The sequence below is a fragment of the Tachypleus tridentatus genome, chromosome 10, assembly GCF_004210375.1.
Source record: "Tachypleus tridentatus isolate NWPU-2018 chromosome 10, ASM421037v1, whole genome shotgun sequence".
In the NCBI taxonomy this organism is placed as follows: domain Eukaryota; kingdom Metazoa; phylum Arthropoda; class Merostomata; order Xiphosura; family Limulidae; genus Tachypleus; species Tachypleus tridentatus.
The window spans coordinates 154968289-154995034 of NC_134834.1; the positions used below are offsets into that span (position 1 = coordinate 154968289).

Genomic DNA, 26746 nt, shown 5'->3' on the forward strand with positions numbered 1-26746 from the left:
AAATAAACTATATCAGACAATGAAATTTAGAAAAAAACTATACCAGTTGTGAAACCACATTACCCAGGAAATAAAAAAATGTATGATGAATTATACCTGTTAGGAAATGTACAGAAAATTACACTAGTCTGTAAATAAACACAAAAATACAAGAGTCTAATAATGTACAACAAGCTGCACTAGTTAGGAAATGTATCACAAACTACACTAGACAAGAAATGTAATTCAAGTTGTACCAGTCAGAAAATGTATAGAAACTCAACCAGTCAGGAAATGTATAGAAACTACATCACTCAAGGGAATTTAGAACAAACTTTACAAATCAGGAAATGTGTGACAAATTAAAAGTTAAGAAATGTACAAGAAACTCAACCAGTCAGGAAATGTGTAAGAAACTACAAGAGTCAAGAAATGTTCAACAAACTATCCAGGTCGGGAAATTTATAACCAACTGCATCAGTAAGGAAATGTATGACCAACTACAGCAGTGAGTATTTGTAGCACAAATCAAGACTTAATAAATGTACAATAAACTATCTCAGTAAAAAAATGTATAACAAACTATATCAGTCACAAGATTTATATTTATGTACATCAGTCAAGGAGATTTAAAACAAGCTATACCAGTCAGAATATATACAACTAATTACAAAAGTGAAGAATTGTATTGCAAGCTGCACCTGCCAAGAAATTATAATACGTTAAAGCAGTGAGGAAGTGTGCATCAAACTACACCAGTCAGAAAATATACAACAAAGTGCAAGAGTAAAAAAATGTACAAGAAACTCAACCAGTCAAAAAATGTGTAACACTACTCCAGTTAAGAAACATAACTATCTACACCAGTTAGGAAATGTCTGAGAAACTGATACAGACAATAAATGTACAACAAACTACACCAGTCAAGGAAATTTAAAACAAAGTTTTCCAGTCAGCATGTGTATAACTAATTACAAAAGTTACCAAATGTATTATAAGCTGCATCAGTCAAGAATTTACAACAACACCAGTTGGGAAAAAAAAATACAGTTATCAAAAAATTTACTATACACTATACCAGTCTGTAAATGTATCACAAACTACACCAGTCAAGAAATGTAATATAAGCTGCACCAGTCAGTAAATGTACAACAAACATCACCAATCTGGTAATGTATAACAATTTAAACCTGTCAGGAAAGCCATAATAAACTTTACCAGACTGGAAATGTATAACAACTTACATGAAATGTACAACAAACTGCAGAGTCAGAAAGTATATAATGAATACATTTCTTGACACTTGTAGTAGTTGACACTTTGCTGTAGTGAGAGAAATAAAAGTAAAGAGATTGACAATAAACTACAATAGTCAGGAAATGAAAGCCTAACTATACCAGTCAGAAAATGTATAACAAATTACACCTGTCAGGAAATGTTCAACAAACTATACCAGTCAGGAAATGTACATCAAACTATACCAGTCAGGAAATGTACATCAAACTATACCAGTCAGGAAATGTACAATAAATTACACCAGTTACTAAATATTGAACAAAGTACACCACTCTGGCAATGAAGAACAAACTACACTAGTTAGGAAATGTATAACAAACTGAGTCAGCAAATACAAAACAAGTTACAAGAGTCAAGAAATGTATGACTTACCAAACTAGTAAGAAATGTACAATAAACTACAAGAGTCAAGAACTGTACAATAAACTACAAGAGTCAAGAACTGTACAACATACTACTCCAGTCAGGAAATTTATAACAAACTACATCATTCAGGAAATGTTGAATAAGATGCACCAATCAGGATATTTGGGCAAATTTTAGTGCAGGAAAGTGACATCAAACTGCATCACTCATGAAATGTACATAAAGCACTTTACTAGTAATGAACTTGATATCCATGTTGAACTAGTAGCTAAAAGAAATACCAAAATCTGCTCCATTAGGTACACGAATGCTTACAGTAACAAAATGCTTTATAATTATGTGAGTTTGAAAATCTGTGTGATCAGATGAATTGATTGAAGAACAGTAATGCGATTGTTTGGATTAATTAGAAAATGCACGATAAAGTTGTGTAAAAATGCCATACTTGGGAGATACAAATATTTATATAGTTACATATTTTAATTGTTTGTTTTTTTTGTTTTTTGAATTTCGCGCAAAACTACTCGAGAGAGGGCTATCTGTGCTAGCCGTCCCTAATTTAGCAGTGTAAGACTAGAGAAAAGCCACCGCCAACTGTTGGGCCACTCTTTTATCAACGAATAGTGGGATTGATCGTAACATTATAACGTCCCCACGGCTGAAAGGGCGACCATGTTTGGCGCGACGGGGATGCGAACCCGCGACCCTCAGATTACGATTCGCACGCCTTAACACGCTTGGCCATGCCGGGCCACATATTTTAATAATTAATTATACAAATTTTAAGCTAAAGTTGCCACATACTGTCTGATTTTGTGTTCCATATGTACCTGAAAAACAAGCCTATTGGGAGTGTGACCTAAGGTTGTTTTTACTTGACATAAAGCTATTTTTGAGATGAAGAGACTTGCTATTAACGTTGTTTTCTTTCAAGTGGGATCTAATCTCTGGCTATTTTGAGACCAAACAGTCGGAGCCAAGACGACTTCTACGTCCTCCAAATGTATGTGCAAGCTTAACTGCTATGTAAGTTTGTATAAACTAGGTATCTCCATGTCTTTACCCTATATATTTTAATCGAATATTATTCAGATTATATATTGCTTTATACTTAACACAACTATATTTAACAGCATAGTTTCCACACCAGTGTATATTAATTTAATGACACATAGTTTTATACGTACTAACAAACGACGGAGGTTTCGGTTTAATCGGTTGGATACCAGTCAAATATGCAGTTGTTTTAAATTGATGCTATGTTCAGTATTTTATTTAAAGATATAGGCCTTATCCCGTAACCTTAATAGGTTTTGTAAAGATGTTTGTTTTTCATTTTTTATGAAAAACGTTTTTTGTGTTTTTTTTTAAAGTCAGCTACCATATAACTAATGTGCAGAAGCATAGAATAATATGTATGATACGTCATCCACTCTACATCTGCGAAATTCAAGGTCGACGAGGCCTTCCTTCCTAATATATAAGAACCGTGTAAGTAATCATCACGAACCGTGGCCAAAATGATTTGCAGCAACCGAGAAACCAAATGTAATAGCACTATTACTAATAACCGTTTACATCCATCCATATACTAAAAATATTGGTTCTTTTGTGCTTATTAATTTGCCTGAACAACGATTTGGATAGTAAAGAGACCATTTAATACGTACTCAGAGAAACGAAATATTTAATTCTTAGCGCTTTAGACAAAACTATATTAAAAAACAGAATTATGGCTATTTTTTTCTGGCCAGTAAAAATCTAAACAAGACAGAAACCTCAAGATTATTATCTTCTAAAATATATATGTGTGCAAATGTAAGACTACCTCTTCATACATGTATATATGTTTATATTACAGTACGAAAGTTTATTAAACGCAGGAAGTAGAATAAGTACGCCAACTTCCCAATTGACACTTGTATTTGTTTGTTTTTTTTAATTTCGCGCAGATACTCGAGGGATATCTGCGATAGCCGTCCCTAAATTAGCAGTGTAAGACTAGAGGGAAGACATCTAGTCATCACCACCCACCGCCAACTCTTGGGCTACTCTTTTACCAACAAATAGTGGGATTGACCGTCACATTATAATGCCCCCACAGCTGAAAGGGTGAGCATGTTTGGCTCGACGGGGATACGAACCTGTGACCCTCATATTACGAGTCGAACGTCTTAACCCACCTGTCCATGCCGGATTGACACTTGTAACCCATAGATGCAGTTTTAATGCGATAAAAGCTGAAAATACAAAAATTATTAAAACTGTGTTAAGAAGAAATAGAAAACTGCCAATTTCACGATCAAACGGCGAGAATTTGTGACACTCAAAAAGTATATTAGCGTAAAGATGCACAATAGATAGGCTGTCTGAGCTGTGATCGCTATTGAAATTGAATCCCGAATTCTCAAACTTACAGCTAACCACCGGGGTACTGATAACTAAAGTAACAGGTCTGTGTTGATGATGCTGATTTGATTATAATTTAAAGTTGTGCTCAGTTGTAACATTTATACTTGTATCATTAAGCGCAGTAAAATAGTTTTAATTCTCAATCAAACTGAGTTTATTACCACTATTCTGATGAGCTTATCAAGCAGAGTAAGAAAAAAATGTTTGCGTTGATTTAAAGTCAAGCATTAATTTCGCTTCTTAAAATTTTTCGGTATAAATATCATAAAACTGAAAAATTCATGTGACACTTCCGCATCGAATTCGGTTTCTTTGCTCTAAACCAGGCTGTGTGGCGATACAATTGTGAGACCCGATTATATAAATAAATAATGCTCCTACATAGATGTCAGTATCTCCCTTCTGTATGAAAATGGACTCGTTTATTATGTGGCTACTTCGTAAACGGTTGCAAGCTGGAATACTGGAAAGCTTTAGTTGAACAGTAGCGATGACCTGAGTTGGGACGAATTTGTGCTACGCGACGACTGAAAAGTGTAATGCTGTAAAGAAAATATTCGAGAAAAGCTGGATAGCATGTTTTAATGATGAGGATGCACTTTGTCCTTTCTTCTGTCTTTTAAGTTGAACAGAACTGTCAGAAGGGAACTTTAATCTTAAACGTTGTATTAGAAGCAGGAGGTCAGATTTTTAACCTTGATGTCGAAAGTTTTCCATAGGTCTGTGGAATTTCTATATTTACATATATTTTGTGACACACACAGATTGACACATTTTTCATAGCACGAATGGTGATGCAAGCAGGGCTCGGAGATCGGACCTACCAACCCATACGTCCAAGGGTATCCAAAGGTCACACCAGGACAACATCCTTCGGCACTGAAAACAAATGTGTAGATAAACACCACACGAGTTATTTGCGTGTTCAACATGACGGAAACCAGGATTGTGATTCGGATGATTCCCTTAAATGGGAGGATTTTTTTGGTAAGATGTGAAATTTCATTATTTATTTTGTATAAATTTTAGTCTTACATAATAGCTTCGGATTTACGTTTATTCAAATATTTGTATGTATGGGAAACGACATTTTGTTGGCTGGTTTAAAGAATTGTTTATTTGTTTGTTTGTTTAGGAATTTCGCACAAAGCTACTCGAGGGCTATCTGTGCTAGCCGTCCCTAATTTAGCAGTGTAAGACTAGAGGGAAGGCAGCTAGTCATCACCACCCACCGCCAACTCTTGGGCTACTCTTTTACCAACGAATAGTGAGATTGACCGTGACTTTACAACGCCCCCACGGCTGAAAGGGCGAGCATGTTTGGCGCGACCGGGATGCGAACCCGCGACCCTCAGATTACAAGTCGCACGCCTTAACAAGCTTCGCCATGCCGGGCCTGGTTTAAAGAATACTATAGCTGTATTTAATATCATTACCAGTGCTACGTTTTATAACTTATCTCGGACGAGTCTCCGATTTAATTTATGTACGTTTGGCTTAGCGATTTCAAATAGCCAGAAATTTAAATTTATAAGTTAATTAAATGTCGATATGTATTAAATTTATATTTGCCAACAAGATTGATACGCACAATTTTCTTTCTTAACAAATATATTTTAATATACAAACAACAATACAAATTAAATACGATACAAATAATTTATATATACGAGTTTTTCAAACTTACAGACAATACTGAGTCTTCTATATGGTCTGGAACTGAATCTTTTCTCGACAGTTTTTTTTTTTTTAATTTCGTACAAAGCTACTCGAGGGCTATCTGTGTTAGCCGTCCCTAATTTAGCAGTGTAAGACTAGAAGGAAGGCAGCTAGTCATCACCACCCACCGCCAACTCTTTTACCAACGAATAGTGGAATTGACCGTCACATTATAACGCCCCATGCTGAAAGGGCGAGCATGTTTGGCGCGACTGGGATGCGAACCCGCGACCCTCAGATTGCGAGTCGCACGCCTTAACATGCTTGGCCATGCCGGGCCGTTTCTCGACAGAGAGCAAATTATTTCTATGTTGATAAACAGGTACACTTCTTTTGACGGGATTGCGAGCTCGAAGCACACGTAAGTTTTACACCGACAGCAATATCTAATGTCCTCGTGAAAATGCTGACGTCCGAAGTTAATTCACAGAAGGTAGATGGTTTGTAATGTTCGAAATCAAAACCTTCCTGGTCAAATATCTGTAGTTTCCCGATTAATAAATGTTAATCACAATTATAGCTTCCGAGGCCTATAGTATACTGACTATAGCTGACTAACAATAACATTTTTGTCTCTTGGCGCGTTTATTTATAAACTTTTTTTAGGAGACGTTCTCGAAAGTTCACTTGGCAACGAAACTGTCAATCACTAGTATTACGTAAACACCTAGTATATTATTGATTCTTACGCTCAAGAATTTTCTACAAATTTAGAGAACATGCGGGACTTGCGCAATACACATTTAACAATATAAGTTACATATACTTCTAAATATATACTAAATTGAAACAAATATGGATATTAAAACAACATTAAAACCATTATACTAGTTATTAAAGCTAAAATTATTAAAATTATATATTATGACCGAAAGAAAAAACATGAATAATTTACGTAAATAATATTTTAGTGAAGAACAAGCCTTGATTGGTTTTCATATTTATGATGAGAAAATGGCTATTGAAATCTTTCCATTCTTATTGTTATCTTAAGATCGTATGCTGCATAAAATCCGTTCTGTTGTTGGGATGGGCACGAGCTCTGGTTAATCTCCCTTTCAGTTAACAAGAGGCTGTGTGTTGAACTAGGAGCAAACTAAGTCGCTGAAGACGAGCAGTCTGTCAATAATTCGCTACATTTTAATGCTTAACGTGCAACATTAAAGGATAAAAGTAAATTGCACTTCTAGACAAAATAAAAAGGAAAGTAGTGATGAGTCAACCCTCATCTGGGTGTGTAAATATATATGCCAGTTAACTCTGGAAAGTTTCTCAGACAGACGTTTGTCATAGTAAACTTATCATAGTCTTTTTTATTGTTTTTTATCATCAACATAATTTTAACTGCATTTATTGATTCAAAGTGTTTTCAAGCCAAGCTTATAAGACTAATTATGCTGCAACTGACAAAAACGCACGGAAAAGTAATATAAATGTATACGAAACTATACATATTTTAAATGATTTGATGCCAACACATCAGTAATGATTTTCACCTTTTACTTTCAGGATTGTCGAAGTCCTGTACTCTAGTGATTAACAACTTTGGGAGGACAATGTAACTTTTTGCTAAGTAAAATTTTAGGTGTCATTAAGTTAGGGGCAGCCATATAATTACAAGGTGCTGTGATAAATATAAAAAAGTTGTTAAGTCGTATGTGAAGAACAAAAAAGAGAACAAAAAATAATCTTAAAATTACTGACCTAATTATATAGTTTTTCTTGTCATCTCTGTGTAATTGGCCTAAAATGTGTTGAAATACTATTGTTTATTACTTTATATAAACATTAAATTCTCTTGTTCAGTTTCAAACAGTAAAAGTGAACGTGTTTGTTTGCAAGGAAATTCTTCAGAAACTACTTTTTGCTTTTCAACCTCTAGAAGTAGAATACCACGTTTTGAAAATATTTACGTCCTAATCACTCTCAGCTTAAAAGTTGTAGTTTATCACTGATTTTAAAGTATATAGAAACATGAAAATAAAGACGTTTTATATTTGAACTAGCTGTAACAATACACTGACCTGTAATTTTTTTCTGTGTTGTTGTTAAGTATAAAGCTAAACAATGGGCTATCTGTGCTCTGCCCAATACGGGTATCGAAACTCGGTATCTAGTAGTATAAGTCCACAGACATACTACTGGGTTATTGGATGGGGGGTTGAGTTAGTCATATTTTTCCACCCTTCAGTATACTATATTTTGATTGTGGAGATTGCATTGAGTCTTTAGATAACGTACAAAAAGTAAGCATACATGTCATACTTGTCTGAATTCATCTCATAATCAGCCAAAATTTCGTATAGTTCTTGGTATTTTAAAGATAGTAACACGTGTATCAGTTAATGTACTGTCTTTTAAATATTTGCGATATGTTATTGGTATTTTTTCCAGATTTAAGTGCGGTTAATTCATAAAAATATTTTAATAATTACTAATTATCTTCCTTTCTAGATCAAAGAACACAAGTGCTAAAAAATTTATTTTAGACCATCATACAGATTGTATTTCAGTCTCAATAATATAACATGAAACACGACTTTGTTTTATTTGTACAATAATGTTTTGAACGCCGCTTTTTTGAAACTAGAAACGATGCATGTACGATATCGAGTTAGTTTTCTAAAGAAAATTCAAGCTTGCTTTTTTTTTTAAATAGTCCACTCAACCTAGCTATGTTACGATATTGTATACAGAAATGTGTATACACAAAATATAGATGTCCAACACTTTAGAATATTGCATAGTTTTAAACCAAGACTGCTCACAACATGGGTTTGTTGATAAACGTTGCATCGATCGGAAACCATATCTGTATTATTGGGTTCAGGATGTGTTTGACGGAAGCCAGGCCTGCTGACGTCACTGAGCTTTTTCCAACGCAAATAGGTCTGATTACCGCGATAGACGAAGATATGTTATCGTTTATTCCATACTTGTAACATGACCTAATGTGACCTAATTTAACAGGGTCAGGATCAACTCACCATTTCTAATTACCATTGATTCTTGGCATAAAATTACTATTTATTAAATCCAACTAGTGAAATTTTGTCAACACATTAAACTACGTAAGACAACGTAAATATATAACGTCTCTCCTTCAGACAAAGCTGACAAACCACTGCTCAGTGTTAGTTTCTGTCCTGTGCCAAATATCATGGCTAATCTATAAGCTCGTGCATAACAAATAAATTAAGCGATAGATTAATATTTTACTTGTGTTAGCTAAAAAGTCACAATAATAAGATAAAATCGAAACAAAAAGAGTGAAATTTATTCCATAGAAAATGGTTAATGTTAAATAGATGTTTAATGCTTACAATGGTTTGGGCTAGGGCGCCCCTTCTCTGGTGATTTTAAACTTTTTTGTGCAGCAAAGTACAGCGAATCCTGAATAATCGGATTCACAGTTTGAGCACAATAACAGTAGGTCACGCTCGGTCTTTCTGAGAATGCCCAGAAAAGAATGCGACGCCTATATATATATATATATATATTTGAGAACAATTTTATTTGAAAACATTAGTATTTTTTATTATTAATTACATATTTTTAAAAGTTCTGATGTAGGCCTATTTTTCATATTGGAGCAAAACTGTATCGAATCCAGTTGTTATTCGTTTCCTTCTGCGTTAACAGCGTCAACATGATCTTGCCACCGTTTTATTTTTCCAAACATTTTGCTAGGCCTTCGGTTTAAACGAAAGGGCTACTTTATTTTTTCTCCGGCCCAGCCTGGCTAGATGGTTAGGGCGCTTGACTTCGTATCTGAATGTCACGGGTTCGAATCCCCGTCACACCAAACATGCTCGCACTTTCAGCCGTGGGGGCGTTATAACGTTCGTTCAATCCCACTGTTCGTTGGTGAAAAAGTAGCTCAAGAGTTGGCGGTATGTGGTTATGACTAGCTGCCTGCCCTCTAATCATACATTGCTAAATTAAGGAAGGTTAGCGCAGATAGCCCTCGTTCAGCTTGGCGCGAAATTCAAAACAGTGTTTTTTCCTCCTTTAACTGTAAAAGTTGACCCAAATTTTAGCGCAAAATTGGCGAAAAATGATATAATGAGAAATTTTAATTGCATGCCAATCTATGAAATGAATTCGATGAATTAACACAGAATTACAACTTATCGAACCAGTTCGGCAGAATGGCAACACGTGTTTGTTTTTTTAAATTAATATTGTTTTAGAAGTACGGAATCAACAAATACATTTATGTGACAGTTAATTTATGCAGACATAACATTTATTTATCATGGGATAGTTTAAGCCTATTAAACGTCAAGAAACACTAAATCAGTGTTATTTTTTATATCTTTAAAAACGGCTGGTATGGGTAGAGAAGGTACTAATTTTCTCTACAAGTGGGTTTTCTCGTCATCACGGAGTGTTATTTTTATGCATTTAATACATTAATACACTTCGTATATTCCTTTAAGAAAATCAATTGGGGATTTTCGAATATAATTCATTTCTGAATTTTAAAAGTATTTATTATTCGCTTCAATATAATTCATTTTTGAATTTAAATATTGTTATTAGACTGTGTGTAATTCATTTATGTAAGTTTGAAATATTTTTATCGTAGAATCATAGATAGTCGAGTGTATGTTTATTTATATATATTTAAGGGTTATTGTTGTAATTTTTTGGTATATTTATGTGTAAACTTTATGGGTCGTTATTGCTCTGTATGGTATACATAGGCTAACTTTATGAGGCGATATTTCTTTTTCTAGTTTATGTAGACGCTACATTACGGACAGATATTGCTGTTTATGGTATATGTAGAGGTAAATGTACGGACATATATTGATATTTCTGGTATATGTAGAGGTAACTTTAATGTTTTTAGTAACTTTCTTATAATCATCCGGTTTCTGAGTACCTTTTTGTACCTCAGGTTTCTGAACCGTAGTTAAATAAACTGTATATGTTCCACCAAAAAGAAAAGGAGTACCACGGTGGTTCAGTTCCTCAAAGTGGACAGAGCGCAAGTAGCCACGTAGCTTTGCATTAGTCAAACAAACACGAGAACAACTCGAGCTCGCGATCACAGCGGTTTTAGTTATTGTGTCTATTTATCGTCCACAAGCCTTTACATACTGACAAAGAGAGAGATAAAAAATAAATTATTTAGCATCTCTGGCCTCAACCTTTTTTTCTATTATATCATGAATATGTACTTAATTTTTTGAGAATATAATTCCATGAAAAATCAATTTTATTGAAGGTGAAAGCTACACAATAGGCTACCTACCTTTTGTTCACCAAAGAGGATCGAACTCCATATTATTATTGAGCGTGTTTGTTTCAGCGCAGAACAACAATGTGCTATCTGCTGTGTCCACTGCTGGAAACTGAACTGTTCTTTGTATTGTAAGATTGTTAGTGAAATCAAAAGTTCTGTTATACGTCTTTTGCATCGTAAAATTATTATTCGTATAAAATGTTCCCAAACTGTAAATTTCAAGCATGAATACGATAGGATTCTGTTTGTTGTAATTTTATAGGCTTATAACGATAAAACACAGTAAAACCTGTCTAAGGCAGAATCACATGGGGTCAAGTAAAATTTCCGGCTTAAGCAGGTTTTTCGGCTTAGGCAGTGAACTTGAATTTCCTTAATTATATATAATTTTTGAGCGAAACGTTATACTTGCTTGACTGAAGGGAAGTAAGACATTTGTGAATAAATTTATTATACTGTTTATACCATATTTATTAGAATAAGAACAAAAATAGAATTCAAAATATACAGAAATACACAAAATCTTTTTTGAAGAAAGTGTCCAATTTCAACTGTTTCGTTTTTTTGATGGGCTTTCTCATGCAGTTGAAAGAGAACGCCAATTCTTCGGCCTTTTCATGAAGTTCATTTTCACCCTTCATTTTTGCATACAATTTGATAGCGTTAATATAATAACTTAACATTTGCGATGAAGTAAGAATTTCTATTTCCTCATTATTTTTTCCATTTTGTTCATCTTCTGAATCTCTCACACTGTTACCATCTTGTGGTTCTATTATAGATTTAAATCAGTTTCATCAGTTTATGTTAAAACATTTTTGTCAACGGTCATAAAACTTTCCGCGTTCACAGAATCATCTGCATCAATCTCTCAGAGTTTGGATTTCACTAGAATCGACATAACAAACAACTTTTCCACAATCTCCACCATTATCAAAAATAAATCCACAATTTCGAAAGCACTTTATTGCACATTCATCTTTTGCACATTTGATTGAATGACTTACAAATGCAATTGCATCTAACACGTTAATTTTTATGGTTATTTAAAATGCTTTCTTACAGTCGTCCATGTTTGCAATAATATGCTGAAGCATCAATTTTCTGTATTTCAATTTTATACACTGTATAATTCTGTTACCTAGTGGCTGTAGAATTGATGTTGTAGATGGAGGTGGAAAGACTAAACGAACATTTGAAGGTTGAACTTTTGGGTGACAAGTTACATTATTTAGGAAAAGTAAAATATTCCTATTTTTTTGTTCCATTCTTTTGTTTAATTTGTTCAAAAATTCCTTGAATATAGCACTTGTCATCCATGATTTATTATTCGCTTTCCATTCCACAGGAAGTTGATTCTTCCTTAAATTTTTGAAACAGCACGGATTTTCACTTTTACATATTACCCATGGTTTCTATAGTTTCTCCCATCAGCAAATGTGACCAAAAGTGCAGTCAATCGTTCTTTCAAATAGCTACCTCCAGAATAATGACGAAAGAAAAAAGAACAGAATATACTTAACAATACTTACTGTAACAAATTGTCTGAGAATTTATTAATATTTAGACAGATTGTTAATTAAACAATAATTTATTATTATTTAAAGAAATGGTTGATTAAACAGGAATTTATTAATATTTAAAGAAATTAGTAGTTAAATAACAAATTAATATTTAATCAAAAACATTTTTCCGCCTTACTCAGGTTCTAATTCTACTTGTTGATAGATGAGGTAGGTGAAAAATTGTTCTCCGTCCGCACTATGCAGATTCTGCCATTTCGAGGGCCTTTTATAAGAGAAATATTAAGATAATGTTGCAAAAATATGATATTTCCGGCTTGTACTGGTTTCCGCTCTATGCAGATTCCGACTTAGACAGGTTTTACTATACGTGGTTCGATCTCTGTGCATCTTTGATAAAAAGTACACGACTGTGGAGAGTTGATTATCATCTGTATTAACAATATGTTACGTTAAGTTATTATACCATGACCAACTGTATTGCACAAAACCTGTTATAACAGTTTTATTTTTAGAAAAATCATATCCAACAATCAAGAGTAAAGCCACACACGTACGCAGGGCGGGTGTGTTCGGCCTAACCTCCTATTTTTTTACAAATTTTTTGTAAAATTAGCATGCTTTTCATGCTGATTGTGCTTCTCATAATGTGTGTTAAATGTGATTTCACAAATTAAAAACCCCTTTTCAAACATTCTGCGTAGAGGCCTCAAAACCATAAAAATTTGGAGTTGTGATATGTGTTCTTTGTTTTAGGACATGACATAGCTGAGAGTATTTCAGACTTCTAGGCCTAACTTCAAGTGCACCCAATGATTATTTTGAGTCATATGTCATTGACCTTCACAACGATAAAATCATGACGGTTTCATTAATTTTCGGGATTTTATACTAGAACAAACAAAATAGTTGTAGTTTAAAAAACAGAAGAGTCCAATGTCGCTAAAGAATTCGCGAAATAGTATTGCTACGTATTATAATTTATTTCGGGCGAGTCTCCGAATTATTATGTTACGTATTACGATTTCAAATAAACAGAAATTTTAATTTATAACTCAATTAAATATCGATATGTATTGAATTTGAATGTTTGCCAACAAGATTGATACACACGACTTTCGTTTCTAACACAATTATATTTTAATTTACAAACAAAAAATAATAATTTATAATAACGGTTATTACTAACTGTTATTACAAATGGTGGTTTATGTACAACAGTTTTACAAACTTAACAGATAATACTGAGTTTTATACCCGGACTAGAACTGAATATTTTATCGACGATCCAGGTCCACGACACTAGCACGTTAATTCTGGGTTGTTCTTGATGACGAGAAACCCACTTGAAATAAAAATGTATCTCAGAACGGCTGGTATGGGTATTAACACTTTTGTTGATAAGGGGAGAACAACGTTTTGACTTCCTCGCTAAAGCTAGCTAGCTTGCTTGGCCTGACACCGTTGACTTTTTAGTAATGAAGATATTTAATGCCTCGAAGAAATACTAACGTTCGAAGTTAATCTACTGAACTTGAACGGTTTGTAATGTTCGAAGTCTGTAAACGTTTCTGGTCCAATTCTTTAGTTTTCCAATCAATAAGCGTTAATCACAATTATATCTTCCACGGCTTATAGCACACTTGCTTTAAATGATTAATAATAATAATCTCTTCCTGTTTCTCGGCTAGCTGCTTTGATACGAATCAAGCAAGACTAGAACTTTCAACAAAGTTCGAATATGCTAGTGTTTTTGTAAACCAAATATTGTTGATTATTACTCTCAATAATTTTCTACAAATTTAGAACTGGCGGGACTTGCGCAATATGCATCCAACAATATAAGTTGCATGCATAATTAAATTGTTTTTTGTTTGTTTGTTTGGGAATTTCGCACAAAGCTACTCGAGGGCTATCTGTGCTATCCGTCTCTAATTTAGCAGTGTAAGACTAGAGGGAAGGCAGCTAGTCATCACCACCCACCGCCAACTCTTGGGCTACTCTTTTACCAACGAAAAGTGGGATTGACCGTCACATTATAACGCCCCCACGGCTGGGAGGGCGAGCATGTTTGACGCGACTCGGGCGCGAACCCGACCCTTGGATTACGAGTCGCACGCCTTACGCGCTAGGCCATGCCGGGCCTCTAAAGAATGACGTTGTGGAGGTGCCGGGGATCGAACCCGGGGCCACATAATTAAAACTATACTGAAACAAACGTAGGTACTAAAAAAAGTACAATAGTAAATCTGTTACAGTTTTACGGCCATTATGTTTTCATACGATGATAGCCTTTTGGTTGTGAAAACTAATCTATCGCCACATAAAATAATGCTGTTTCCACTTAATGTCAACTTTATTATTCTCTTAGTTTTTTATTTTTGCCAGATAATGGCATTTTTTACGCGTGACTTAACTTTAATGTTAAAATCTATCGAGTTATCTTTCGTCACCTGGGAGCGCATAACGAAAACATGATGGGAGACTATTTAGAGGCTGATACGGGAAAGTGATTTACATTACAGTCGCAAATCTCGAAAAACTACTCACTTCTAAACATTTTTGTATAACTTTAGTATAAATACATGTAAATCTTGATTCATATGTTGTTTTATTCAGACCTTATATAAATGAAAATGTGCAAATTTGCCCGTTTTTACGTAGAAAATAGGTTAATTTCTAAGTTTCATTATCCAGGCCACAAAAGCAAAGTTTGAAGGGAATAATGGTCATTTTCTGTACTTTTACAACATAAACAATTAAGAAATAACATACTATCTAGGAACAACATTTGTGTTACATAGTGTAATTTAGGTAACCTTCATCATTGTCCTATTAGAACTGAAACAACCTAAAACTAGAGGCCTATATTATTAAATACGCTTCATACAGGTCCGTTTCCTATATTTACAATAACGTCAATAAAACTATAGCGTTTGAACTGCAATATTAATTTACATGTAAAACTTTAAATTTGAACGTTCATACTGATGCTTACGTTCAAGTGCTTGTCTAATTCATTTAGCGATTTGTATATATGAGTTGATACTGGATTTAGACGAATATAAGCCTAGTACCTTAATTTCTTGTTAATATTTAAAATATTTTGTATATTATTTGACTTTGTGAATCTGTACTTGTGATTATATTTCCACAATAAATTTATTATTTTGAACTTTAATTACTATTATTACCACTTGTAACAAAAGGTGGCAGATTTATATCGCTTCTCTCCTTACCGATAGATCAGGACTCTTCTTGAAATATCATATAACTGGAATTCGGGCCTCAATCCCTGCGGTAGACTCAACACAAATAACTCCAAGCCCATAGCCGGGTGGTGTGAGATTTAGGGTGCGAAAGAATTCCTCCTTTTCGTTACAGAGTTCCGTTCGTCTGTTAACATTTACTGTTCCTTTCGTTGATAATGGTCTCTCATCATATAATTGCTTTTATAACATTATGTAAAAATACGGAAATAGAAATTTCATACTTATTACAAGAAATTTACTAGACATGTTTATTTACGGTGACAGTAAAGTTCAAATTAAATATTTCGACTTTTTTTATTCCTTGTATTAGAGTTACACACGAAACAAGTTATAGTTTGGACCAAAAAAAGAACTACTAATTCTAAATCTGGCTTCGGGCTTCATATCCCACTGTGCAGATTTGTGATTAACGACAAACAAATCAAATAACAATACTAATAATGGACACGAAAATGAAATAGTACAGCTTTTCCAACTTGTACTTAATCTTATATGTATAAATATACTCAAGTACACTCACTGAGATGAAGTCTTGGTTTTTCCAAATCTGATTCTTAAGTTGTGAAAGACCGTATTTATTATAACTGATTTTTAATCATACTAAATGAGATTTTCAATTTTTAATCATACAGTTTCAGAAACTTTCGCCATTTAATTTTGAATATGCTAATTTGTTTACAAGTTAACTTAATTAGAACTACTAAATTTACAAGACGAAATTAATTATTCTGATACGTTTTACTGTATGTGTAAGTTACAAGCAACCTATTTGTAATTTGATTATTAGACCCTACTTTGAGACTAATACAGATTAGAGTCGGCTTGAACGGGTAAGGAGAAGTTTATTACATGTTTAACACTAACAAATCTAAGGTCCCTTAAAAACACTGAGGGAATGGGTGCACTTACTACATTGTAACTACCAGAGAACCTCAAAAGATTTACAGCCATATTAATATCTTTTTTGCTGCAAAACTTCTCTAAATAAAGTAGTTCTGTAATGATAGAAAATAATTGTAATTTCAGACACAGAAATCGATAAGTCCAATTGTGTAGTTGGTGTTAAACTTTAACGTACTTAATACTATTAATAAATAAACCTAGAGCTAGACCTTAAAAAAAAGACTGTGATATACTTTTAATATGCTATTATACAAAATGTTTACTGAAGTATATTTATGTCTGGCCTTTATTTACATTCACTGAAAGTATATGCGCCTGCATTTTTTTTTGGACAAAAACAAAACAAAAAATGAGCATTATTATTGTAGATACTTTACCACTTACAATACGTTATGGTTTAGGCCTTGTTAACAATTTTAGCCAGTCCGTAATATGACTGTACAATGTACGAGAAAAAGGAAATTGACATAATCGGTGGAAGATAACAAGATGTGTAAACTGACCTTGAGACAAACTCCTCCTTGCCATTGCATTGGAATATTATATCGAGAGCATCATAAGTAATTATCATTACATAAACTTCAAACTCTTCTGCTGTCGAAGTTCATTATTAGAACATGACGTTTAAACTATTTATAATACATCATGCTGGTAACGACGATTTTATGGGAACAGTTAATTAGGTTGTGCACATAACAACTAAAGTAAAAACACGCAGAAATAGCAAGAGAATATTTGGTTGTTGTTGTTGTTGTTGCTTCACTGAATAACATTGAATGAAATAAGATACACCAAAATGGTATCATTTAACAAATTTTCACTTTACAAAACAATGTATTTTTAGTAATACAAATTGTAACTGTGGAAGTTTTTCGTCAGGATTGGATTAAACTTATCTTCTATTTCAACGATACTCAGCTTATCTGTCCTGAAATTGCGCATGCACTTTATGCAAACTGATGTAAACAAAAGCCAGGTGTAACTATACTTTAATGACATTTGATGCAACAACATATTAAAACCTTATCAAAGTTTTAAGAAAGTCTAATGATAGATCGTAGAATAACATTTTAAATTTGTGTATTGAAAGTGTTATCTAACTAATCTAAGCAAAAAAGTAGTCAGTCACAGTGTTAACGCGTCTCTTTATCGAACATGAGGCCGTATTTAGTACAGGCTTAAGTAATATTAGGCCTAGGACAAGTGGACTGGTAGATTTCGGTGTCTGCAGTTAGAATTATTTGTATGATCTTAGTAATACTGTAGTAATACTATCGCAATAAAGATATAATCTAACCGCAAGTTAGTTACTGATTGTTTTTCAAGCACAGCAACAAAGTATGACGAGAGTGGCGTATTTTGAGAGGCTGATGTTGTTAACTGTTTCTCAGTCTAGTTATTCTATAGATTTTAGACTAATCGCGATTATTTTTTGTTGTTACGTCTGTATGCTGACCTTTGAATTTCCAGGCTAGTATAAAACATCAGAATGATCCGTATGTATAATATGTTTAATGAAATTGAAATTGTAGGATTTGACGCAAGCATAACGAGCGGGAACTGTTCAATATCCTGTGAAGCACATGTCCATCAGAAAAGGTAAATTAAATATATTCATTTGCTCATCCAGTGTAATATAACTAAGACACATACAACCACCCAATAACATATATCTGAAAACCATTAAACTATTCAGTCTAAATATAACCAAGAGCTTTTGAAAAATCCAATACCATATAACTAACAATCACCATTTACCCAGTGTAATATATTGAAAAACAATAGAACCATCCAGTGTAATGTTACCCAACAACCACTAAACAACCCTGTAATATATTAAAACAAAGTATCGACCTACCCATTCTCCTGCAACCAACATCCATTGAGTGTAATATAATCAAAACCATCGATCTATCAAGTGTAATATAACCAACAAACACCAAATTATCAAGTGTAATATAAAGAACAAACACCAATCTATCATGTATAATATAACCTACAAACACCAATCTATCAAGTGTAAAATAACTAACAACCCATCAAGTGTAATATAACCAATAAACAACAATTTATAAAGTGTTATATTATCAATCAACAACCACCAATCTATTATGTGTAATATAACCAACAAACACCAACATATCAAGTGTACTATAACCAACAAACACCAACCTATCAAGTGTAATATAACCAAGAAACACCAATTTATAAAGTGTAATATAAGCAACCACCACCAATCTATTATGTATGATGTAACCAACAATCTATCAAGTGTAATTCAACCAACAACCATCGAAACATCCAATGAAATAAAACTCAACAACCTTTCAGACATCTAATTACAATACACTCAACATCCATCAAAGAAGCCTATATATTTAAAACCTATTTGTACAGTGTTACATAAAGCACTTTTAAAACCATTAACATACACATATAATAAACTTGATTATAAGCCGTACATGACATTTGATGTTAACAGTTGTTAATCTCGGTCGATCAAATTAGATTATTCATAACTACTGTACACCTTTGCGAAATATCAACTCCGCCTTTTTTACATCGTACAGTTCAGGGTGAAGCTTAGCTATGAACAACATTTTTTGTCTGTAGTGTTACCAAACGAATTACTTTTTTTTCTAACACGAATAAGGTAGTGAATTTTACACTTACAGTGGTGTATATGTGATATAGAGTGTCCATGCTTTTCCGACTGAGATATTACAATTACATTGATGTGTATGAGATACAGGTCAAACACGCTTTCATGGCTGGGATATTACAAGTACAGCTTTGTAGCAGATATAGAGTAATCACGCCACTTTTAATCCAAAATGATCCATACATTGCTTATTTTACTCGAAGGAACATTTAATTCAATTCCGTGAAAGACCTGTCAACATAATCAGCACGTGCATCGAATGCCGAACGCTGTTCATGTGAATACAACAGATGCGCAGACTCACGGATTAGGATAAGACTGTTGTGTACCCATCCAGTCGCACATGTGGGAGGTGAGACCAGTGGATGTTTACTGCTCTGGACAATCTACGGTGCTGTTCAATCTGGATATAGAGTGGCCTAGTTCATCACCACCAGAAGACTGTCTATGCATGCGTGGTCATGTTTGACATATTTAAGGGTCATTTCTGAAAATATGGATGAAGAAATTCTGTTAAATTAAAATATGTGTATCTTTCTGTTTAATATTGATATTTTCTAGGCACACTTGTTTTGACGAGTTCCTAGCCTTGAATGACTAGGTTTCGTACACCATATAGATATTATAGAAGGATTATATCTCTGATAACAGATAAACTGTGTGGTATAATCGTATCATACCACGTGTTATTTATTGCTGCATGAAAATAAATAAATTTATTAAAACCAACATATGTTTGTAACAACCTCTCATTGCTTTCTTCACATGACGCTCATACAGAATGGCAGATGTTGGCTTGGAGCCAGTATTTTAGATGTGGTTTTACGTTAAGTGATTATGGTACAAGGTTTTGGCATTTTGTAAACTAATAAGTACAGTAATTTGTAAACTACAGACAAAATTTATATTTGCTTCAAACTTGTTATAATTTACGATCACGTTATGTTTCCCTTGTGAGAAATCTGATATGAACATATGTTGAAACCATTCAGATTACAAAGACCCAATTATAAACCTGCTGGTTTATAACTCTGAGGGTTCGTGGCTTGCGTTTCGTTGCCACAAACACAACGCGATCCACGTTTTTGGGACGTGGTTGCGATATACGAGTGATGGTCAAATCCATCCAGTCAGTAAGAGTAGCCCAAGAATTTGTGGTGTGAGCTCTTGATTAGCTACCTTTCTTTAGCTTATCACTTTGAAACTAGGAATGACTAGCAACGACACATCGCGCGAGTATCCGAAACAAAGAAATCAGCAAATAAAGGATACAATCTATCTGTCATTTGAGCTCCCAGAATACAATAATACTCCGTTTTGTTTATAAACAAAACTACTTGTATTTTTCTAAATTCTTCGAAAGTAGCTAAAAACAAACAGAAACTTAATAATTTGATCTTGGGTTTATGGTAAAAAATTAAGAGTGAAAATAAGGTTTGTTTGTTTGAATTTCGCACAAAGCTACTCGAGGGCTATCTGCACTAGTCGTCCCTAATTTAGCAGTGTAAGACTAGAGGGAAGGCAGCTAGTCATCACCACTCACCGCCAACTCTTGGGCTACTCTTTTATCAACGAATAGTGGGATTGACTGTCACATTATAACGCCCCCACGGCTGAAAGGGCGAGCATGTTTTGGTGTGACTGGTATTCAAACCCGCGACCCTCGGATTACTAATCGAACGCCTTAACACGCTTGGCTATGCCAGGCCACGTGGAAAAAAAAAAGAGAAGAACTTAAAGCGTTCCCATGACACGCAGAGAAAGAAGATATTCTGATTTTTACGGAAGGACTTGACACTTCAACAAGATGTGGATCTAGAATTAAAGTTTCAAGACATATTTCTTGATCAACATGCGTATTTCTCCAGCAAATATAACATTAGATGTCTTTGTAAACACACCGTTTTTCGTTGGTTCTCTGTAAAATATGCACAGCTGTTTGTGAGTTATCTATTCTTAAATCAAAGGTAAACGACGTGATATTAGTACAAGACTGTGAAGGTGGACTTCTGTGAGTTATCTGTTTTTAAACCAATGACAAACAACTTGATGTTAGTAAAAGAACGAAAACATGGAAGTATGTGAGTTAAATCTTAACCGAAAGAAGAATGTCAACCGGACGTCTGTGAGTTATACAATCGTAAACCAAAGACAGACTTAGATGGTGTTAGTAGAGGAGTGTGGACGTGGACATATGTGAATTGTACAATCTTAAGTAAAATGCAAATCACGTGGTGTTAGTAGAGCAATGTGAACGTGGACGTTTGTGAGTTGTCCAGTCTAAAACCATTACATGTTTTCTTATAGGAGATCTACATCGGGCTATCTACTGTTTTCAGTGAAGGAAATTGAGCCCCTGATTTTGACATTGTAAATTTAAAGACTTAACATTATCTCACCGGGAGACAATCTTAAACTAAAAACAACGCCCTGGCATGGCCAAGTGTGTTAAGGCGTTTGACTCGTAATTCGAGAGTCGCGGGTTCGAATCCCGGTCGCACCAAACATGCCCGCCCTTTCAGGCGTGGGGGCGTTATAATGTTACGGTCAATCCCACTATTCGTTGGTAAAAGAGTAGCCCAAGAGTAGGCGGTGAGTGGTGATGACTAGCTGTCTTCCTTCTAGTCCTACATAAGTACGCCCTCTACATTCCTACACTCAGTTACACAGCTCCTATCAAACATGTGGTCAGCTATCGGTCAGTTACCTCTTTCTTTCTTTGTGAACCTGACGATGATCGAAGAAGGTCGAAATGTTCTTCACTCCTCTACGTAAAAATTTTCTCAACCCAAATCAGCCGTCTTTACATATATATTTTTCTCTACAAGTGGGTTTTCTCGTCATCACTGATTAAAGACAAACCCAGTTAATATTGCTAGAAGAGTGTGAACGTGGATGTCTGAGAGTTAGTTATCTAGTCTTAAACTGTAGACAAACCTAGATGATATTGATAGAAATGTGTGAATGTGGACATCTGTGTATTTCCTTAAAGGAAAACAAAATTGGGCTGTCTGATGTGTTTCATTGAGCGGAATCGAACCCCTGATTTTAGTATTGTAAACGCAAAGACTTACCGCAATCCTACCGGAGGACAGTTTCAACCCAAAGGCACATCCAGGTGATGTTAGTAGAAACAGTGAACGTGGACGTCAGTGAGCTATCTGGTCTGAAACAACAACAAACCCAACTGGTGTCAGTAGGAGTTTGTGAACGCGGATATCCGTGAATTACCTAATCTTAATTTAAAGACAAATCCAGATGATATTAGTAGAATTGTGTGAATGCGGACATTATTGAGTTATCTAATCATAAACCAAAGACAATCCATATGGTATTAGCAGAATTGTGTGATCGTATACACCTTTGAGATATCTATTCTTAAATCAAAGGTTAACCCAGGTGATGTTAGTTGAAACGTTTGAATGTGAATATTTGTAAGTTATCTAATTTCAAACCAAGATTAACCAAGTGATGTCCGTGGAAGAGTGTAAACGTCTGTGAGTTATTTAATCTTAAACCAAATATATACAACCTGGTTTATTAGAAGAATGTAAATATGGACTGTTATGAGTTATCTATTCTTAAACAAAAGGTAAACCACGCAGTATTAATAGAAGCGTGTGAACGCGGACGTCCTTGAGTTATCTAATCTCAAACTAAAGACAAACCCAGGTGTTGGTAGAAGAAGAATTTAAACATGGGGTCTCTGAGTTATCTAATCTTAAACCAAAGAGAAACCATGTGTAGAAGTGTATGAACGCGGACGTCTGTGAGTTGTCTAATCTTATACCAAAGACAACCCCAGTTGATGTTATTAGAGGAGTATAAACATGGATGTCCATGAGCCATGTATTTTAAACCTAAAGATATCCCAGGTGATGTAAGTAGAAAACTGTGGATGTGGGTTTCTTGTGAGTTATCTAATTTTAAACCAGAGATTAACCCTGAAAGTGTTAGTAAACGAGTGTGAATGTGCACGTCTGTGAATTGTCTGATCTTGGTCCGAAAGATACTCCTGGTGATGTCAGTAGGATAGTGTAAATGTTGACGTCTGTGAGTTAGTAACTTTTAAACCAAGGATTAAAAGCAGGTGTCGTTGGTAGAATAATTTAAATGTGGACGTTTCTGAGTTATCTAACTGTAAACCAGAGACAAACCCTGATGATGTTAGTAGAAGTGTATTAACATAGACGTCTGTGAATTATCTAATCTTAAACCATAGATGAACCTCGTGTGTTAGTAAAAGAATTTGGACGTGAACGTCTAAGTGTTATCTATTCCTAAGACAAATGAAAGTCTGGTACGTTTCATATGTTAAAAGTTTTAAACTTTCGTTACTAGGTACCTTATGTAACAAGATTATAATTTATTTAATTTTCATGTATTAAGCTGTACAGAAATTATGCTGTACTGCTAATTATGGCAAAGGTTTCATATGGTGTAGAGGTATGAACTCATTAAGAACTTTGTTTCCTTTGAATCTTATATATAAACATAGAATGTGACAGTGTTATGTATTTATATTTTCATTATCGTATCAGTGTAACTCCTAAACGTAAATAGTTTAAAAGTCAATAAAATGTAGACGAAAAGAACGGTACAAAAACGCTTACATAAGAAGAGAAATAAAACTGAACTTTGTATCGTATGCCTTTACAGTTCAGTTCGGTTTCGAACTGTCTTTCATATATTATTTTATTTATTTGTTCAGTGTAGGGTTTATCTTTCAGTTGCAGAAGCATGTTTATGTAAGTTTTGGAAGTTCGAGACATTTAAATTATATAAAAGTGGAAAGTGTTTGTTAGTTGTTCTTGAAATATCTGAAACATCAGTTGAGTTTTGTGACAACACTGCCTTATGAAATTCCATAAATGTGTCATGGATATGAATATTCCAGGCTAGGTGAGCTTGATTATACGAACATTTCACGCTAGGTGAGCCTGATTATATGAGCATTTCGAGTTAGATGACTCTGATTTTATGAACATTTCACTCTAGATGACCCTGCTTTAGAAGAAACAAGCCTTACATGAACCAAATATGATATTTATCTTCATAAATTAAGCTTTGAAATAGGTTAATTCCATTTAAAATAGTTGGGTGGTACATAAATATATCAAGGAAAAAGACTTTTTTTTTTAAATTCGCATTTATTTGGATATATATATATATATACATCAAAACTCATTTAGCTAATTAATTTAGTGTATCCGCAAGCATCAATTTCGTAATGCTGTGCATTAAAGTTTGGAACATTACCACCAGAGGACACCACAAACAGGTCTTGAGGGGTTAAATTTATGTAACTTAAGATTGGTTATATCTTCATGCACACTATTTAGGATTACTGAATAACTTTAAAACTTTGAAGAGTTGCTTATAAACTATTCTATCTATAGTCTGGAATTACAGGCCCTAAACCCTTTGATATGGGTACAAGATGAATATTACAGAAGCTAAGTTTTTAATGATTCATCCACTGAATAAAAATAATAGTATGTGTCTTCAAAGTGTTTTAGATCACCGGCTCACATCTCTGGTCTGCGGATCAGTTGAAGAGTGTGAATATTTTATCGGTCTGCGAATCTGTTGGAGAGTGTGAATATTTTAACGGTCTGCGGCTCTGTTGGAGAGTGTGAATATTTTAGCGAGGTGAAAAATAAAGAGATGATAGTGTAATCGATTAATTGACAATAAATGTTATTGTTGCTTGTTTACATGTCCTCGGTGTCTCAATGGTTGAAGGTTTACAAAGCTAAAAATCGAGTTTCGATACTTACGGTAGACACACTACAAAAACCCATTGCGTAGCTTTGTGCATAAAAGCAAACATATTTGTGTTACCAACACTTTTGTATAAAAACACGTATAAATTTTAGATCAACTTGCAGTACGAGGGTCCGCGAGATTTCATTTGATTCGTGAAGAGATCAGTGATGTAAACAAGCTCGAGAACAATTGTTTTGGACAATGTACATAACAGTGAAGTATTATCGGTTTGTGTATTTCGTATGCTGTTCCAACGTAACACTAACTGGTATGTTGGTTTTGGGACGGAGGGGTGGGTGGGTGTACGTCTTGCATTTCTTGTAAAGTTGGATTAAGGTTTGATAGTATGTGTATGAAGTCATCAACCGCAGTAAATTCGTGCCACTAGTGCCATGTTTGAAACTAACAGTGGTTTAGGTGTCTCAGTATTGAAATATAGATTTACCTAAGTGTTTTAGCTTTGTTGCTGCTGTGACACATTCCGTGATTCACAGGTATGGGAGTATTCTTTCTTTACTAGCAAATGGTTTTGGCGCAAGCATTTTCTATTAAACAAACTGCGGCCCAGCATGGCCAAGCGTGTTAAGGCGTTCGACTCGTAATCCGAGGGTCGCGGGTTCGAATCCCGGTCGCACCAAACATGCTCGTCCTTTCAGCCGTGGGAGCGTTATAATGTGTCGGTCAATCCCACTATTCGTTGGTAAAAGAGTGTCCCAAGAGTTGGCGGTGGGTGGTGATGACTAGCTGCCTTCCCTCTAGTCTTACACTGCTAAATTAGGGACGGCTAGCGCAGATATTCCTCGACTAGCTTTGCGCGAAATTCAAAGGAACAGGAACAAGCAAACAAACTATGGATGAATGAACAAAATATGTTGCTCTGTTATACTATGAAATTTTGTATGTCTGGGATTTTCGACTTTTTTGTAGTGGCCGCTAGTAAAGCAGGATCGTAAACTGTAAAACAAGAGCTCTACGTACACTAGGGATAGATGTAGCAGTTTACACAAGGCTGCTGTGTAGCACTTTTTGTTGTTTTTTAAAACCTAGAGCAGATATGACAGTGGTGTGGTTGTAAATTCGTATATGCAATAGAGCCATTTAAATATAATCAATTTCCAGCACTTGAAATATATAAGCACGTATTCCCTGTATTTCAGGTATTTCATTTATTTACAGTTAAAAACCACTTATGAATTATCTTTGTATAACCAACCAGAATATCTGGTTAATAAAGACATAATTGTTATTTATCTGAAGGTTATACTGTATTTCCATTAAATAAATATTAATCATGTATATTTTTATTTTTAGCCATCATTTTAAATATATATTTTATTATTATCAAATACAGAATTTGAAAGACGCAATTATGATATTGTAAAAACTATAGTTAAAGTTTATTTTATAAATGTATGCTTGTTTTAATCTCTCTCTCGTACACACAAGTACAGGAGTGGCGTTCTGACCGGCTTTACTATACCATTAGGTTTAAGGTATCAAATATATCTCTGTTTTGATATCAGTAGCGGCAGCCAATGAAAACGCTTCTGATGATTTAATGCAAACAGAAGGCTGTTTGTGATCACGTGGA

At 34.3% G+C, this 26746-nt stretch overlaps 1 protein-coding gene across 1 annotated transcript in view; it reads left to right on the top strand.

Annotated features, from left to right (window-relative positions):
- Positions 1-4464: 4464 nt before the first annotated feature.
- Positions 4465-26746, top strand: part of LOC143228544 (pleckstrin homology domain-containing family G member 1-like) — a 75828-nt gene continuing 53546 nt past the window's right edge. Inside the window, exon 1 of the mRNA XM_076459787.1 lies at positions 4465-5040. Coding sequence (XP_076315902.1) covers positions 4842-5040 — 199 coding nt within the window. The 5' untranslated portion in view covers positions 4465-4841. The remainder of the gene's footprint in view (positions 5041-26746) is intronic.